The sequence below is a fragment of the Theropithecus gelada genome, chromosome 8, assembly GCF_003255815.1.
Source record: "Theropithecus gelada isolate Dixy chromosome 8, Tgel_1.0, whole genome shotgun sequence".
NCBI classification, from domain to species: domain Eukaryota; kingdom Metazoa; phylum Chordata; class Mammalia; order Primates; family Cercopithecidae; genus Theropithecus; species Theropithecus gelada.
In genome coordinates, this window is record NC_037676.1 from 37685679 (window position 1) to 37700808 (window position 15130).

The following is a 15130-nucleotide window of genomic DNA, read 5'->3' on the forward strand; positions in this document are numbered from 1 at the left end:
TGCTTCCCCCTGTAGACACCTGAGCTAAGTGCTGAAGGACGTTCGGGCAGCCGAAGCCTGGGAACTTGGGGTGCGCTGGGGTTGGGGAGGAGGTGTGTTCCAGGAATCTGCAAAGCTCCCTCTGCAGGCAAAGGGAGACTGTTCCCGAAGCAGCAAGCAGTTGGTTCAAGTTAGGCACTGTTTCCCAAATTTACCCTGTGATAATAGTTCCCCAGGACACTCAGTGAACACACAGATTTCCAGACCCTGTTGGCAATTTGGATTTTTTTTTTTTTAAGAAGGCTGGCAGATGATTCTTGGGCATATTAAAGATCGACAACGAGTTCTCCACTGACTGTGGCTAGGAATACAAAAGGATGGGCATAGAGGCGAATGGGAACCGCAAGATTAGAGCACGAGTCACTGATCAGCCAGGCAGGGGTGACCTCAGGCAAGAAAGCCTTCAGAGGTAAAACCAGGTGGGAGTTATTTACAGTAGATCATGAAAGATGGGGAGTGCGAGAACTATGTCAGTCACCACGGGGATGCAAAGGAATGAAAAGATGAGAGAACTATTCAGGAGGAAGAACAGGACCTAGTGTATGCCAGTTACTAATTTGCTGGGGTAGTATTATTTCCTAGCAACAGAACCCTGTGTCAAATCCAAGAGCCTAGGGGACTGTAGAACCTGAAGTTTTACTGGGTGAGCATAAACCTAAAACTACAACAGTTGGATAAGTGGTGTGATATACTTCACATGGACTTCCTGCCTAGTTCACTTCTTTATAGTCGCTAGAACAACTCATGACAGTTTATTTCTGGGAAGAAGCCAGGATGAATTCGAAAGCATCCTGACACCCCATCCCTTTCTTTTCTCTAGACTTCAGTCTAACTCCTGCCCTTCGGTTTTGATAAAACTACCCTGCCAAGTCTTATCTTGTATTTTGCTCCTGTTTTTGTTATCAAATGTGTAAAACAGTCACGATGAATAGACATGCCAACTGCTTTCAGAGGCAACGGTTAGTCTCTTGCAAGTTTCAACGTGCACATTTTGGAGCTGCTGTCTCTGTGGGAACCTGCAGGCACCTCACGGATGCACCACAACTCAGAAATTACAGTACCACCCGAAACACCTGATCCAGGCAAGGGGATCATTAAGCCTGGTGTTTGAGGCAATCGATTCACTTGGAAGAAGGTGCATTGGTGGTTTTGAGAGGAACAATCCCTACATGAAATCCTTCCATGGGAAATGGAGAACATCAGCTATTTCCCATTGCCTTCAAATCTAAAGTTGTCACCAGGCCTCTTGGCTTGGCTTGAAGCAGCGAAAGAAGTCAGAAATCAAAGACTTAGAAGTTATGAAAAGAAAATCTCAAAAAGGAGAATGGGGTCAGGCGCGGTGTCAGGCCTGGAATCCTAGCACTTTGGGAGGCAGAGGCGGGAGGATCGCTTGAGGCCAAGAGTTCAAGACCAGCCTGGGCAACATATTGAGTCACCCATCTGTATTTTAAATAAATATGGAGAATGGGAAACCCATCAGGCTGTAATCTCACAGGGAATTTAGCACCCTTACCTAAGACAAGACCTGGGCACTTAGGAAGCCTCCCCGAGTGCGGTTTGGGGACGGGGAGGGCATCTTAAATTCCAGTCCTCGGTCACTCTTGTGGCTTTGCCGAGGGATTTTCAAATCCCAGGAATGCCAGGGATGGAGATGAACAGGCTGAAATCCCCCACGCTGCCAGGGTTAGGGAGGGGAAAACAACAGTTCACAGCGGCCGCGAAGTTTTGTATTTTGTTTTTTTGGTAACAAGGGGCTTAACTTGTGTGCGGTCCAGTATCACCATCGCCGTGAAGTCACAGTGGCAAGATGAAAACGTTTAAAACATTTTAAAAAAGAATAAGGAAAGAGGAAGAGCGCGGCGTGCCCCGGCTCAGAAAACCGTCCTCCTCTGCTCCGGACGCCGGCGGAGCTTTGAGGGGCTACCGGGTCTCCCCAGGCGCCGCCGGGAAGCCCCGGCTCTCAGTCGGGGCGCGACCAGCGTGACGCCGCGGCGGGGGGATCCGGCGGGCGCGCGGCCGACTTCAAAGCCCCGGCGCCGTCGCCGCCCCCGCGCGCGCGCGCGAGTAGTACGGTCCGAGGGGGCGGCTTCTGGGGCGCGGCTCCGGCGGCAGCTGATGCGCGCCCCGCCGGCCGGGAGGCGGGAGTCCGCGAGCCTGGAGCGGGAGCCGCCAAGGTCTAGCCGCCGGGCGCTGCGGGCCGGGGGCCTGAGGAGGCCACAGGACGGGCGTCTTCCCGGCGAGAGGAGCCCGGCGCGGGGCCCGCTGCGGCCGCACCGTGTGAGGAGTAGGCCGAGGAGGACGCGGCCCCGGCCGCCGGCGGGAGGAAGCGCTCCACCAGGGCCCCCGACGGCACTCGTTTAACCACATCCGCGCCTCCGCTGGAAACGCTTGCTGGCGCCTGTCACCGGTTCCCTCCATTTTGAAAGGGAAAAAGGCTCTCCCCACCCCTTCCCCTGCCCCTAGGAGCTGGAGCCGGAGGAGCCACGCTCATGGCGTTCAGCCCGTGGCAGATCCTGTCTCCCGTGCAGTGGGCGAAATGGACGTGGTCTGCGGTACGCGGTGGGGCCGCTGGCGAGGACGAGGCCGGCGGGCCCGAGGGCGACCCCGAGGAGGAAGACTCGCAAGCCGAGACCAAATCCTTGAGTTTCAGGCAAGTACAGGGCGTCCCCGCCGAAATGCAGACGCGCTTGCCTCCATCCATCTGCGGCTCCCTCTGTGTGCGTGTGTATGGTCGCCACCCGCGAAACCGTCCTCACTGCGGTGCCGTGTCCCCGCCCGGAGCCAGGTCCCCGTGTGCGTCCAAAAGTTCGGGATCTTCTGTCCTCCCGTGTGTTTTCTGGCCCCCGTTTCGCTAGGAGCTTTCCGAACCCAACCCAGAATCTGCAGTCTCCGCATCCCCGCTGGCCTCGGTCACTTTCTCTAAGCTTCGACCCCCAGTCCCTGCCCCTCCACACAGGAGCAGCGTCACTGATCTCACCCAGTGCAACTTAGGGCCCCCCCCCCGTGGGGAAGAAGTCGCTCCCCGGCCCTTCCCGGGGCCCTACCGTGTACCCAAAACGCGGCCGCGGTAAAGAAGGTCGCGTGATGACAGGCCCCTGGCAGCTGCTGGGAAATGGTGGTCTCTGCCGGGCTGTCATCCGCGTGATTGCGGAAGGCAGGTGACAGCATTCTTAGCCTCGGGCCCAGGGAGTTCCAGCAGGTAGAGGCCTACCGAGCAAAGAGGAATGCCTAGCATCGGCCTAACTCGGGGGTGGGACCAGTATTAATTGTTAAAGCCTCTGGGAAAGGGCTCTTGTGACAAAAGGAGTCTGTTGGAAATGCGCATTTTTCAGGTGTCTGAGGGAAGGATGACCTCAAAAATAAATGGTGCTGGAGAAAAGCTCCAGGGAATGGAGGAGCTTTCAAAGAGACAGGATGCCAGCCTGAGAAACCCAAGGAGGGCACTGCTCAGAGAACGCAGTTGCCTCCGCAGGTCAGACCCTGCTGAGGACCGGTTGGTTGTGAAGTTAGACAAACGTGCTGGACTTTTAGCCTTTGTGAATATGTAGATTTCAAAGGGTGTCGGAAATACCGTTGAAAGTGGTAATTCCTCATTTTTCCTCCTTGGCAGCTCGGATTCTGAAGGTAATTTTGAGACCCCTGAAGCTGAAACCCCGATCCAATCACCTTTCAAGGAGTCCTGTGATCCATCACTGGGATTGGCAGGACCTGGGGCCAAAAGCCAAGGTAAAGAAAAACTTGCATTTTTCCTGCCTGTTTTGTTTTTAAAGTTTTGAAAAATATCAATGAAGGAAGGAAAAAAAGTGTAAATTTAGGACCATTTAAGAGGGTTTGACCAAGAAATAGCTATTTGAAACCTCCTGGCATATATATTTTTAGGCGTGTGGTGATCGAGGCTTTCTCCTCCGAGTAGAGTTTGTGCATTTGCAGTATGAGATTATCATTATCTAACATTCCTACTAGGCCTTTCTCCTCAGCCCCTAAAAAAAATGTGTATAGTAATGAAGTAGGAAGATCATGTTTATATTTGACTTCACAAATTTCTCAGGCTAAGTTGCTTTCTACTGGGGTGTGGCTGGAGACAAAAATTACAGGTAAGACTTGTCTTAATTTTTGATAGGGAGGGTTCTTAAGAGGCTGTTTCAGAATCACTCACCTCACCCACTTCCATGCAGGGATGTGGTGAGAGCCCTTCAGTCTACTTGGGAAAACCTGGCACATGGGTTCCCTCCCAGCCCCTCAGAGCCCATCTACAGGAGCTTCTGCTGTCTCACTTAATTAGTAGAAACCTTTTTTGTCACACAGCCAGTTCGGAATAAAATTTCACCTGTCCCCACATAATTCATATGCTTATTCACTAAATAGAGTGCACTGTGATTCAGCAGTGAAGTTCTACTCTCTTGAGCTAACATTATGGAGGCAGAACCTGTTAAGGGTGAAGCGAAATATCTATGTCAGCTTGTGTGAAGCACTGTGGAGAAAAATAAAGCAGGGGAAGAGAGAATAGGGAATATGGGATGGGGTTAGGGAAAGGTGAAGGGGAGTTAGGGGGAGCATTCATGATTAGGATACTTGAACAGAGACCTGAAGGCAGATTGAGGGAGCAGGCCTTGGAGGTTCCTGAGCTAGGAACCCTTCCAGCAGAAGGAGTGGCGTCTGCAAAGGTCTGACAGCACCAGCCTGCTGCAGGTGAGGCCCTAAGGTGGAGGGTTCATGGTAGTTTGAGGACCAGCCAGGAGGTCAGTGTGGACTGACTACTCAGAGAGCAGGAGGAGCTGAAGTCAGCGTGGTCAGAGGAGGTACAGATGCTGCTGCATTGAGGATTTGGCGTTCTTTCTGAGTAAGGTGGAAAGCCACTGGAGGGTATATGAATTTCCAAGGACTGCCATAACAGAGTAACTGAGTGGCTTACAATAACAGAAATTTATTCTCTCACAGTCCTGGATAATTGAAATCAGAACCGGAAGTCTAAAGTCAAGGTGTTGGCAGGGCCTTACTCCTCTGAAGGCTCCCGGAAGAGTCTGTCCTTGCCTCTTCTAGCCTCTGCTGGGTGTCTGCAATCCTTTGTGTTCTTTGGCTTGTGACAGCAGAACTCCGGTCTCTGCCTCAACACATGGCTGTCTTCTCCCTATGTATCTGTCTTCCCGTGCCCTTCCTGTGAGGACACCAGTCGTTAAAGTTAGGGCCCACCCTAATCCAGTTTGACCTCATCTTATCTTGGTAACATCTTCAAAGATACTATTTCTAGATAAGGTCACTTTCATAGGTACTAGGAGTTGGGACTTTAACATATCATTTTGATAGACATAATTCAGCCCACAACGGAGGGCTTTGAGCAGAGGGATTGTGCTTTGACTTCTTTTGTAAAAGGCTCCCTGGGCTGCTGTGTGGAGAAGGGACTCTAGGATGGAAGTTCTTTTTATGTTGTTTCTCTGTTCCAGGATCTGACGCTGTCACCCTGAAGTGGCAGAGCCAGCTTTCAGTTATCTAGCTACCTAAATTTTGCACTGATTGTGACTTTCTCCTCTCCCCAATAAGTATTTTTATTGCTTAGCAACTTCTTCATAGGTTGCCTAGGGGAGTCAAGTTACTCTGGTAATAGACTGCTTGATGGAGCTGGAATTATTGGTAAAATGACATCAGCAAAAAACTGGTTTGGTTTTGCTTTAAATTGATTGCTCCATGCTGTGCTTACCCTGCTGAGAATTCAGCAATACCCTCAACTTGCCCTGGGCTGCATTTTGCCATTGTTCTAGGCAGGGACAACATGGGAATAGGCAAATTTATATACTGGAGAATTTGTGTGTGACACATAGCTGTGTAGCACTCTCAGTGATGAAGATAACACTTGTTCCTCATAGCTTCCCTTTTCTTCTGTAAAGATTGGCAGATCAGAAGGGAGATTTTGAAGCTTGAAAGAACTATTTGGTGGCCTTTCCATCAAATTTAAATAAAGCTCATAAGACACGTTAAGGAACTGTTTGAAAGCCTTTTTGAATTGCCGTCAGCTTGGGCGGTCCTTCCTCGTCATTTTGTCAGCTGCTAGACTGATTCATCCCGCCAGATTCTTTGCTGGTTGAATAGAGGCCTGGATGACCTAGGCCCCCAAAACCACAGAGACCCAATTGTTTGGTCCTTCCTGTGCCAGTGACTCTCACATTCTTTTTCATTCTCTCTAAAGGAAAACTTTTAAATGTTTATGGATCAGGAAAGCTCTGTGGGGTAGTTCATGAATGCAGACTATAATTGTAGGGGTGGAGGAGTGTCCAGTCCAGGAAACAACCCTGCATATTATGAAGGCTTTCAGTTTAGAGTCTTTTAACAATAGGATGATTGCTCATCAACCTGGTAGTACCCTGACTTCCAGGGTCCTTGTGTACAACATCCGGAGCTAGTCCAGAGTACTGCTGATGGCCTTGTCACACATACACAGAAAATGTGCAAAGACAGCCACAGAACAGGTCTGACTGGAGGGGATTTCAGTGGGCAGAAAGCCCTGCAGAGTCATTTCATATTGAAGTTTAATTTCTGGGACTGGATAAGTTCCTTTCTCCCAAAATTATTTGTTGTTTTGTTCCTGGTAAAGATAGTCTTTTATATTTTTGTGGTTCCAAGACATGGTTGGACGGCAGTTATAAATTATATAAGACTAAATCATTCTGGAGGAATGATTTATGAGGAGTTAGGAGTTGGAGTTGAAATATGTAAAAGATTCTGGCTTCCTGGTATATAATGGCCCTCAAACGTGTGGGCTACATATACCATACCCATGGCTCCTGTGCTGACTTCCGTATAATTCTTTGAACTCAGGGAAACATCTAAGACTATTTTGAAATGACTTTTCTTATACTGGAACTGCTTTAGGAACTTGCAGTATCTAAACTGTATAATGACTCTTCCTAAGAGTTGTATGCTGGAAGTTAAGTAGTGGATAAGGTTGTAGATTTTTTTTTGAAGCCACATATAGAAGCAAGTTTTAGGCTTACTGGTAAAATAAAACTCTAGCTAAAGAGATTTCCTGAAAATAACCAGACTGTTAGCTGTAAAGCTTGGGCTGGTCTGTATTTGCTATCTGTCTGTTTTCTCCCACTAAAGGTGTTTAACGCTGCTGCTATTGTGGTGTTCTTTCTCTTTGCTGAGAAATATATTGGTGAAGAAACATCCCCTAGGCATGGGCTTTTGAGGAGGTGTAATCTCAAGTTCATCCTCTGTTTTGTTTTGTTTTCAGACAGGATCTCTGTCTAGACTGGAGTACAGTGGTATGATCATAGCTCACTATAGCCTCCAACTCCTCGGCTCAAGTGATCCTCCTGCCTCAGCCTCCTGAGTAGCTGGGACTATAGGCACACACTACCATGCCTGGCTAATTTTTTAATTTTTTTGTAGAGATAGGGTCTTGCTATGTTGCCTAGGTTGATCTCCAACTCCTGGCCTAAAGGGATTCTCCTGCCTCACCCTCCCAAAGTCCTGGGATTATAGGCATGAGCTACCATGCCTGGCTTTTGTATGTGCTTGTGTTTGTTTATGGAGGACTTAGGTGCTTTGGCTTTGTGTAGCTGTTTTAGTCACAAAAACTGCAGTAGGTGCCCTCTGCCCCTTGAGTTTCTCCTTCACCAACAGCCCCCCTTCCCCAAACACACACACCTCTTTCTGAGAAACAGAATCTTAATTAGTGTAGAAGCTCTCACATCACCCTTGGAACAACTCTGCAGTTTGATGTGTTAATTAAATGCCTAGGTATTTCAAAGACAAACCGTAGTTCTCTGGAATTTTCCCCAGAATAGAAGGAAAGAGATAAATGGGATCTATGCACAGATATTTACTGCCTCAGGCCTGTGAGGGAATGCCAAGTTGTTTGTTGACACAGTTTTGGTAGTCTCGATCAGAATCAGCAAACTGTGGCTCATAGACCAAGCCCTGCCTGCCCTGTTTTTTTGCGTGGCGCTCGAGCAGAAGAATGAGTTTTACATTTTTTGATGGTTTAATGGTGATATGTGAAAATAATGTGAAATTCAAATTTCAGGGCCCATCAAGTTTGTGTATATATATGTGTGTGTGTGTATATATATATGTGTATATATATATATGAAATATGTATTTTGGTAGATACAGGATCTTGCTCTGTTGCCCAGGCTGGTCTTGAGCTCCAGGGCTCAAGTAAGTGATCCTCCCACCCCCGCCTCCCAAAATGCTGGGATTTCAAGTTTGAACCACCACTGTCATCCCCATAAAGTTTTATTGGAATACAGCCATTCTCATTCATTCAGGTATTGTCTGTGGCTGCTTTCACTCTACAATATCTGGGTTGAGTACTTGGAACAGAGACCAAATGTCTGGCAAAAGTCTAACATATTTACTATCTTGTACAGAAAAAAATGTCAATCTATGTCTATATTATGACAATTTCAGTAAAAATACAGAGTTTAATTTGGAATAATGGCTTTAAGAATGAAAAGGTGGCAAGGTTATACCTGCTGAACAAATGAACTGTGGGCACGAGTTGCCATTAGTCTAGGCCTGCATGTTCAGGAAAGGCCCAGGGGAGAGCCTGAAGTGGCCTGGCTATTTGTCATCTTTGCAAAAGGGAAGTGATGTAATTGGTTTGTCAATGAGCTTGATTATCAATTGACTCAAAGATCTAAGGAGGAATAAAAATTATTTAAAAAGGAAATTAGGGAAGAATGGGGAGAATATACACATAGACTTTTAACTTTTACCCATTAAATTTTTTTTTAACATTTTATTTTCTTAAAAACATTTTTTTTAAGTAGTGATGGGGTTTCACTATGTTGCCCAGGCTGGTCTCGAACTCCTGGGCTCAAGTGATCCTCCCACCTTGGCCTCCCAAAGTGCTGGGGTTACAGGCATGAGCCAGCTGCACCCAACCCATTAAATGTCTTTAATGTAACTTTGGGTATATGAGAATTTGTAAGTTGACTGTAAAAGGTCGATATGGTGTATTTTTAGAATGTTTTAGACTCTGTGTGTGTGTGTGTGCACGCGCGTGTGTGTGTGTTTGTGTGTGTGTGTGTGTGTTATAGAAAACACAGAATGGAAACCTTGTTAAAATCCGAGCCTTTTTTTATTCTAAAGCTTTGGGTTGTATGTTTAATCAGATACTATGTGAAAATTTTCATTAGGTACATATTGAAGTGTTCCATTCAAGTCTACAAGTAAATCCTGCTAGGGATTTAGTTTAACATCCTTTCCCTGCTCCAACAAGGGAATGCTTTATTAGAGTTTCCTAGAAATAATGGGACTAATTAGGACCTTTCATATTACCTAGTCCAGCAGTCCAACCCATGTGGCTCCTTCAACAGCATTGCAGGCTGGTGCTTTTAATTTTAATTTTATAATGTTTTGCTGTGATTGCCTCTTTCACAGTTTGATTGTTTTGTGTTATATCATTCCATTTTAAGGTATTTAAAGCTTGAAAATCTTAGCAGTATGTTATTACTTTTTTAATGTATTTTTAGCTCTGAAGTTGGAGATTCCAACCAGCTAATAAACGAGATCAGAGTCTTGAGTTTTTTGTTGTTGTTGTTGCTCTATCACAATGTAAATGTGCCCCTAGGAAGCACCTCTGCTTCTATATGGTGCCTTACCCGAGGGAATGTCTTTCTGGGGAAAAAAGTGTAGTTTTTCCAGCAGAAATTTGTGAGAGTGCAGAACCGCAGAGGAGCAACATTGTCTGAATGAAAAACTCCAGGGAGCAAAGTCTACCTGCAGAAAGGAAAGATTTCAGTAACTGTCAAATCACAATTTTTCTCTTAAGATGACTGATAAAATCAAGACCTTGCATGCCTCCGTTTTGGGTCTACCCAAGCATCAAATAAAACAGCAGAACTTACTTTGGTATTTGTGGGTGGCAGAGACGCTTTCTACCTGTGTATGTGTTTTGGGAGCAGGCAATCCTTCTGAAATTATATTGCTGCCATGTAATGTCCTACCTACAAAATGGATGTGGCCTAAAGCCATTTTAACATTTAAATGAAAGAGCAGTTGCAGTCTTTTTCAGGTTACCAGTTATACTGCCCAGAGGAAGTCTTGTGGGGTATAAACCATTTTGTCACACTCTTCTAAATCCACAGTAGTGATGGGAGATCATGGTTTATCCACCCAAAGCAACCCTCTCAGTGGAGATTTCGTAACCAAGGTTGCTGAATTGCCTGGTGAGTATTAAATCAGGGCTTAGAAAGGCTTTGCTGCTTGTGAGTTGAAGATCTCACCCTCACCTTTGCATTTACATGACCTAATTTTATGAGTTCACACAAACATGGTTAGATCCCCAGGGTTTAGATTAATGATGGCCAAACTCACAAGGGAATAATAATAATGGCATGGAGTATTTTATTCACAAATGAAAAATGTATCTTGACAGTTCCGTTTGGCAGATGCAGATACTCTCCTAGGCAGTCGAGATACCCTCTTTCTTATATCATTGCTGGAAATATGACAATAAATGATTGATCTCCAGCTTTCCCATTATAATATTCCCACCTGGCAGATCAGCAGCTATCTGTTTCAGCCGTATTTATTTATTAGATGTGCTGGGAACAAGTAATCTTTGTTTGCAGCATCTTATTTGATTTTTATGACCATGATTCTGTGAGATAGAACACAAGTGATTTCCATTTCACAGATTGGGAAATTGAGGCCAGAGCCTTTACTGCTAGTAGTGGACCTGGGTTTTGAATTCAGCTTTTAAGATTGCAGATCGAGAGCTCTTTGGAACATATTATACAGCTTTTCTCTCCAGGAAATTTGTGAATCCCTCTTTCTTGTTCACTATCTGAAGAGAACATGTATCAGAGGAAATAAAGGTTCTTAAAATGTTGCCAGAGCAGGTTGGATGATGGGGGAAAGCATCGTCTTAAGTATTCTGTCAAGCGATAGTAGTTTAAAAAATCAGGAAATACGTCTTCCACATGTGTGAACTTGGCACATATTATTCTGAAGTATGAAATGTATTTTAGGAAGTTGAAACATCAGAAGTTTGGAAGCTTGCAACACAATTTAGATATTGATTAATAGTCAAGCAAAAATCATCACTGGAGAAGCAGTGCAGTGAGATTGAAAACATTTTGCTTCCCTAGTGCCTAGTTTCAGCTCATCAGTGAAAAATAAAGAAGGAGTGGATAAATTCAGTACTAGCCTTTGCATTCTGTCTCCACCTGAGTCGTGCATGGGTGAGAAGAGACAGGTGTATGGAGGTGTGTGCAGCTGCCTGGGGCTCTGTGCCTGTTTTGTCGTAGATAGAGGAGTTTTTAAGAGGCCTTTATTGGTGATCTCTGGCTGTATAACAAATTACTCCAAAACTGAAAACCATGAACATCTCACATAGTCTTTGTAGTTGGGAAATTTGGGAGCTGGGTGGTGTGGCTCAGGTCACTTGTAAGAATGCTCTCAAGATGTCAGCTGGGACTGCAGTTGTTTGAAGACTTGACTGAGGCTCAAGGATCCTCTCCAAAGGCGACTAACTAATTTGTCTGGGCTGTGAGTGCTGGCTGTTGGTGGGAGACTGCAGTCCTCACCATGTGGACCACTGCTTGGTTGCTTGAGTATCCTCACAACATGGCAGCTTGCTGCCCCAGAGTGAGTGATCCAAGAACAAGCAAGACAGAAACTGCAGTGTCTTCTGTGACTTAGCCTGAAAAGTCACACTTACTTCCACAGTATCCTTTTGGTTACATGGGTCAGTCCAAGGGCATGTGTACCAGGAGGTGAGACTCACGGGGGCCATCTTGGAGGCTGGCTACCACAAGGCCGTTTTCCACTTTTTAAAAAGCTTGCATGAAAGGATATACAAGGGTGTACATTCTTAGATGGCAAAGCTTTTCCCACTGCTTTCTTCCTTTGGCGTCTCTTCACTGCCCTTCCCAACCCCACTCCTTCCTGCTGCCCTCTTTCTTAAACAGGAGCAGAATTGGCCGAAGAAATTACATAGCTGCCTATTGTCTTGTGGTCCTGCCATGGATGTGTCTCGTGCACCCAGCATGCTGGCTGAGATTGCTCTGTCTGGAGGCGCCTCTCTTGCTGAACATCCCTCCTTCTTCTTCTTTATCCAGCATCAGCTTCTCAGCTCCATGTGGGTGGTTGCTACTTTGTGAGAGAGGCAGTTGGTATTTTGAATTTTCCAGTAATTATTTCTGAAGAGATGCACATTATGGTTGTTTGGCAGCAACAGATTGAAGTTACACAATCCCAGATCTCTGCACAGGAGCCCCATCTGTTAGCACGTGCTCTTTCCCCCCTTGCTCTTCCTGCCAGAATAGCTTGGGAATGGGGGAGAAGTTTTGTGGGGAGGGCCTTCTATGATTTCTGTCTGTGGAAGGGGATTTCTACTGTGTCTAAAATATAAACTCAAACAAATCCAGATGGTTCCAGAACCCATGGGCATCTCATGAGTGAGAAGAGACGACACATTCATTGCTGGATTGGCTTCTTTGGAGGAGGCTTTGGCTTCCTGGTGGGTGGACACTTCCTGATAAGCAAATCCCATCCTCTTACCTTATAATCTTGGCCTTCAGAGATACAGTTTGGGTCTCTTTTTATTTTTATTTTATTTTTATTTTTTTTAAGAGACAGGGTCTTGCTGTGTTGCCCAAGCTGGAGTGTAGTGGTACAATCATAGCTCACTGCAGCCTCAACTCCCAGGCTTAAGGGATCCTTCTGACTCAGCCTCCCGAGTAGCTGGGACTACAGGCATGTACCACTACACCTGGCTTGGGTCTCTTTTTAAATAAAATAGCATGAAGTACTGTCTTGGAAATTTGAAGTGCTTTCTTCATCCTTAGTACAAGCTTTTTTTCAGTTTATCAAGTGGTTTTCCAGATTATTCTTTAGCTGTAGAGTCAGGTTTTAGGGGGAGCCTCTCTCAGGAGTTAGAAGCTTATCTCAGGAGAACAGCAGTGCAGCTGGTGCCCTGTCTCTTAAAAAAGCAATGAAATTTGCCCTCCCTTAGCTTCTGGGTAATGTTTATGTTTGGTGTTTTTTTGGAGGTTAGGAAGGAAGGGTTTAAAAAGGTAGTTTGTTGTCTGGGTTCTGCGTGTGTGTGTGTGTGTGTGGTGTGTGTGTGTGTGTGTGGTGTGTGTGTGGTGTGTGTGTGTGTGGGGTGTGTGTGTGTGTTTGTGTGTGTGTTTTGTGTGTGTGTGTGTGTGTGTATTTTTCTACTCAGAACCCCCCTGACCCACCCCTCTCCCATGGTTCTGGGGAGCCTGGGCCCTAGTGGTTGTCGGGGCAATGTGAGCTATGCAACCCATACCCTTAGATTCTATCCTACATTCATGGAAAAGGGCCTATTGTACGGTTGTTCCAACCCTGGACAATAAATTGTCTACTTCTCCATTTTAAGGCTAATGACTAAGTGAGAACGTACATATATAAAATACACTTCAACTTTGGAGGAATCAGAGAGACTGGGAACCCAAAGACGTGAAACTGGGGGAAAAAAAAAACACTCACATTTTGGACTTTTAACAAAAATTAATGCTAATATACACCTGATTAACAGTCTCCTCGGGGCAGACCACTTGAACAGAAAGGGTTGGTGCCAGAATCATGCTTTTTTCCCTCCTGAAGCCCTTGACTCAGCGTGGGGGAGGAGGGCTGGGAGGGCAAGACCAAGGCACAGAAAGGAGGAGTGGGACCTTCAGGGTAAAGGACCAAGGGAAGAGCTATGCCAAGCCATCCCCCAGCCGTTAGCCTGGAGCTGAGCTGCAGCATCACTGAACAGTTAGCTAGGCCTTCTCAGTATGCGACAGATCATCAGGTGAGAAGGGGTCCTTCATGTATCAGACACTTGCCCTACAGTGGGCACTGATTGAGCATCAGCTCTGTTTTGGGTGCCCAGTTTCTGCTTCCAGGGATACACAGAGTAAGGCCCCTGTGGGGCTCTGAGTCTGGAGGGAGCTAGCCCTGTCCTGTTTCCCAGACCTCTTGGCCTCCTTGGCGTCCCAAGAAGTTTTAGCAGCAAAAGATAGGGAATTTGTGAGGGAAGAAATTCCCCCACTAATCTGGAAGTAGAATGTTAGAAGGAAGAAGTCAAATGTTAAAAGTTAGAATTTAAAAAATCCCCCTGCCCACAAAGTAAAAAAAGCCTTTTGGGCTTGACAATTATCATAACTCTAGAATGTTTCACATACCATACTTGGCTATATCTGTTGTGGAAAAGAGGGATGATGTCATTTTTTTCACCTCTTTCTGTAAATAGAATTTATGTAGCACATGTGGGCTTCCTCAAGGGAAATTTAAAACCCCAAATTGATGGGATGGTGAGACCTACCACCTCTCTCAAGCATGTGTCTCTCCAAGTGACACACATAAGACACTATTTAAAGCATGTACTGTGAATGTGTGTGCTGGCTCACTCCTGTAATCCCAGCACTTTGGGAGGCCAAGGCAGGAGGATTGCTTGAGACCAGCCTGGGCAACAAAATGAGACCCTGACTGTACCAAAAACAAACAGACAAAAATTAGCAGGGCATGGTGGCATGTGCCTTTAGTCCCAGCTGCTCAGGAGGCTAAGGTGGGAGGATCACTTGAGCCTGGGAGGTTGAGGCTGCAGTGAGCTATAATTGCCCCAATGTACTCCAGCCTGGACAACAGAGCAAATCTGTGTAGTATAGTTGAACATTTTATTAGAAATCATAGGACACTCCTCCTCCTCCATTTCCCTCGTGTCTGAGCCTCCATGTTCTTTTTTAAAAAATAGTTTTATTGAGATATAGTTTACCTGCCATACAATTCCCCATTTAAAAGCTTTACAGTAGTTTTTAATTTATTTATTGACAGAATTGTACAACTATTGTCTCAATTTAATTTTTAGAACGTTTTATCACCCCCAAAGGAAACCCTGTACTCATTAGCAGTCACACTCCATTCCTCTTCCTTCCCACCTCCAGTCCTCGGTAACTGATGATCTAGTTTGTGTCTCAGTAGATTTGATTATCTAAACATGTCATGTAAGTAGAATAGTAGAATATGTAGTCTTATATGACTGAATCAGTTCACTAACTGTAATGTTTTCAAGGTTCAGCTGTGTTTTAGCAAGTATCAGGACTTTATTCCTTTTTTATTGTTGAACAATATC

General features: G+C 45.8%; 1 protein-coding gene across 24 annotated transcripts in view; it reads left to right on the plus strand.

Annotated features, from left to right (window-relative positions):
• Positions 1-15130, plus strand: part of TACC1 (transforming acidic coiled-coil containing protein 1) — a 130683-nt gene that overhangs the window by 62770 nt on the left and 52783 nt on the right. For 10 of the 24 annotated variants that reach the window (XM_025393283.1, XM_025393273.1, XM_025393275.1 and 7 more), the window contains one exon: positions 3650-3765. The exons of 6 other annotated variants lie outside the window; for them this stretch is intronic. Coding sequence is in view for 9 of the 18 variants with exons in the window: in XM_025393273.1 (XP_025249058.1) it covers positions 3650-3765 (116 nt within the window). In the remaining 9 variants the exon portion in view is untranslated. Of the gene's footprint in view, positions 1-621; positions 683-2149; positions 2690-3052; positions 3194-3649; positions 3766-15130 lie in introns of those variants that run through there. 8 more of the 24 variants (XM_025393269.1, XM_025393270.1, XM_025393268.1 and 5 more) reach the window with 4 other exon arrangements.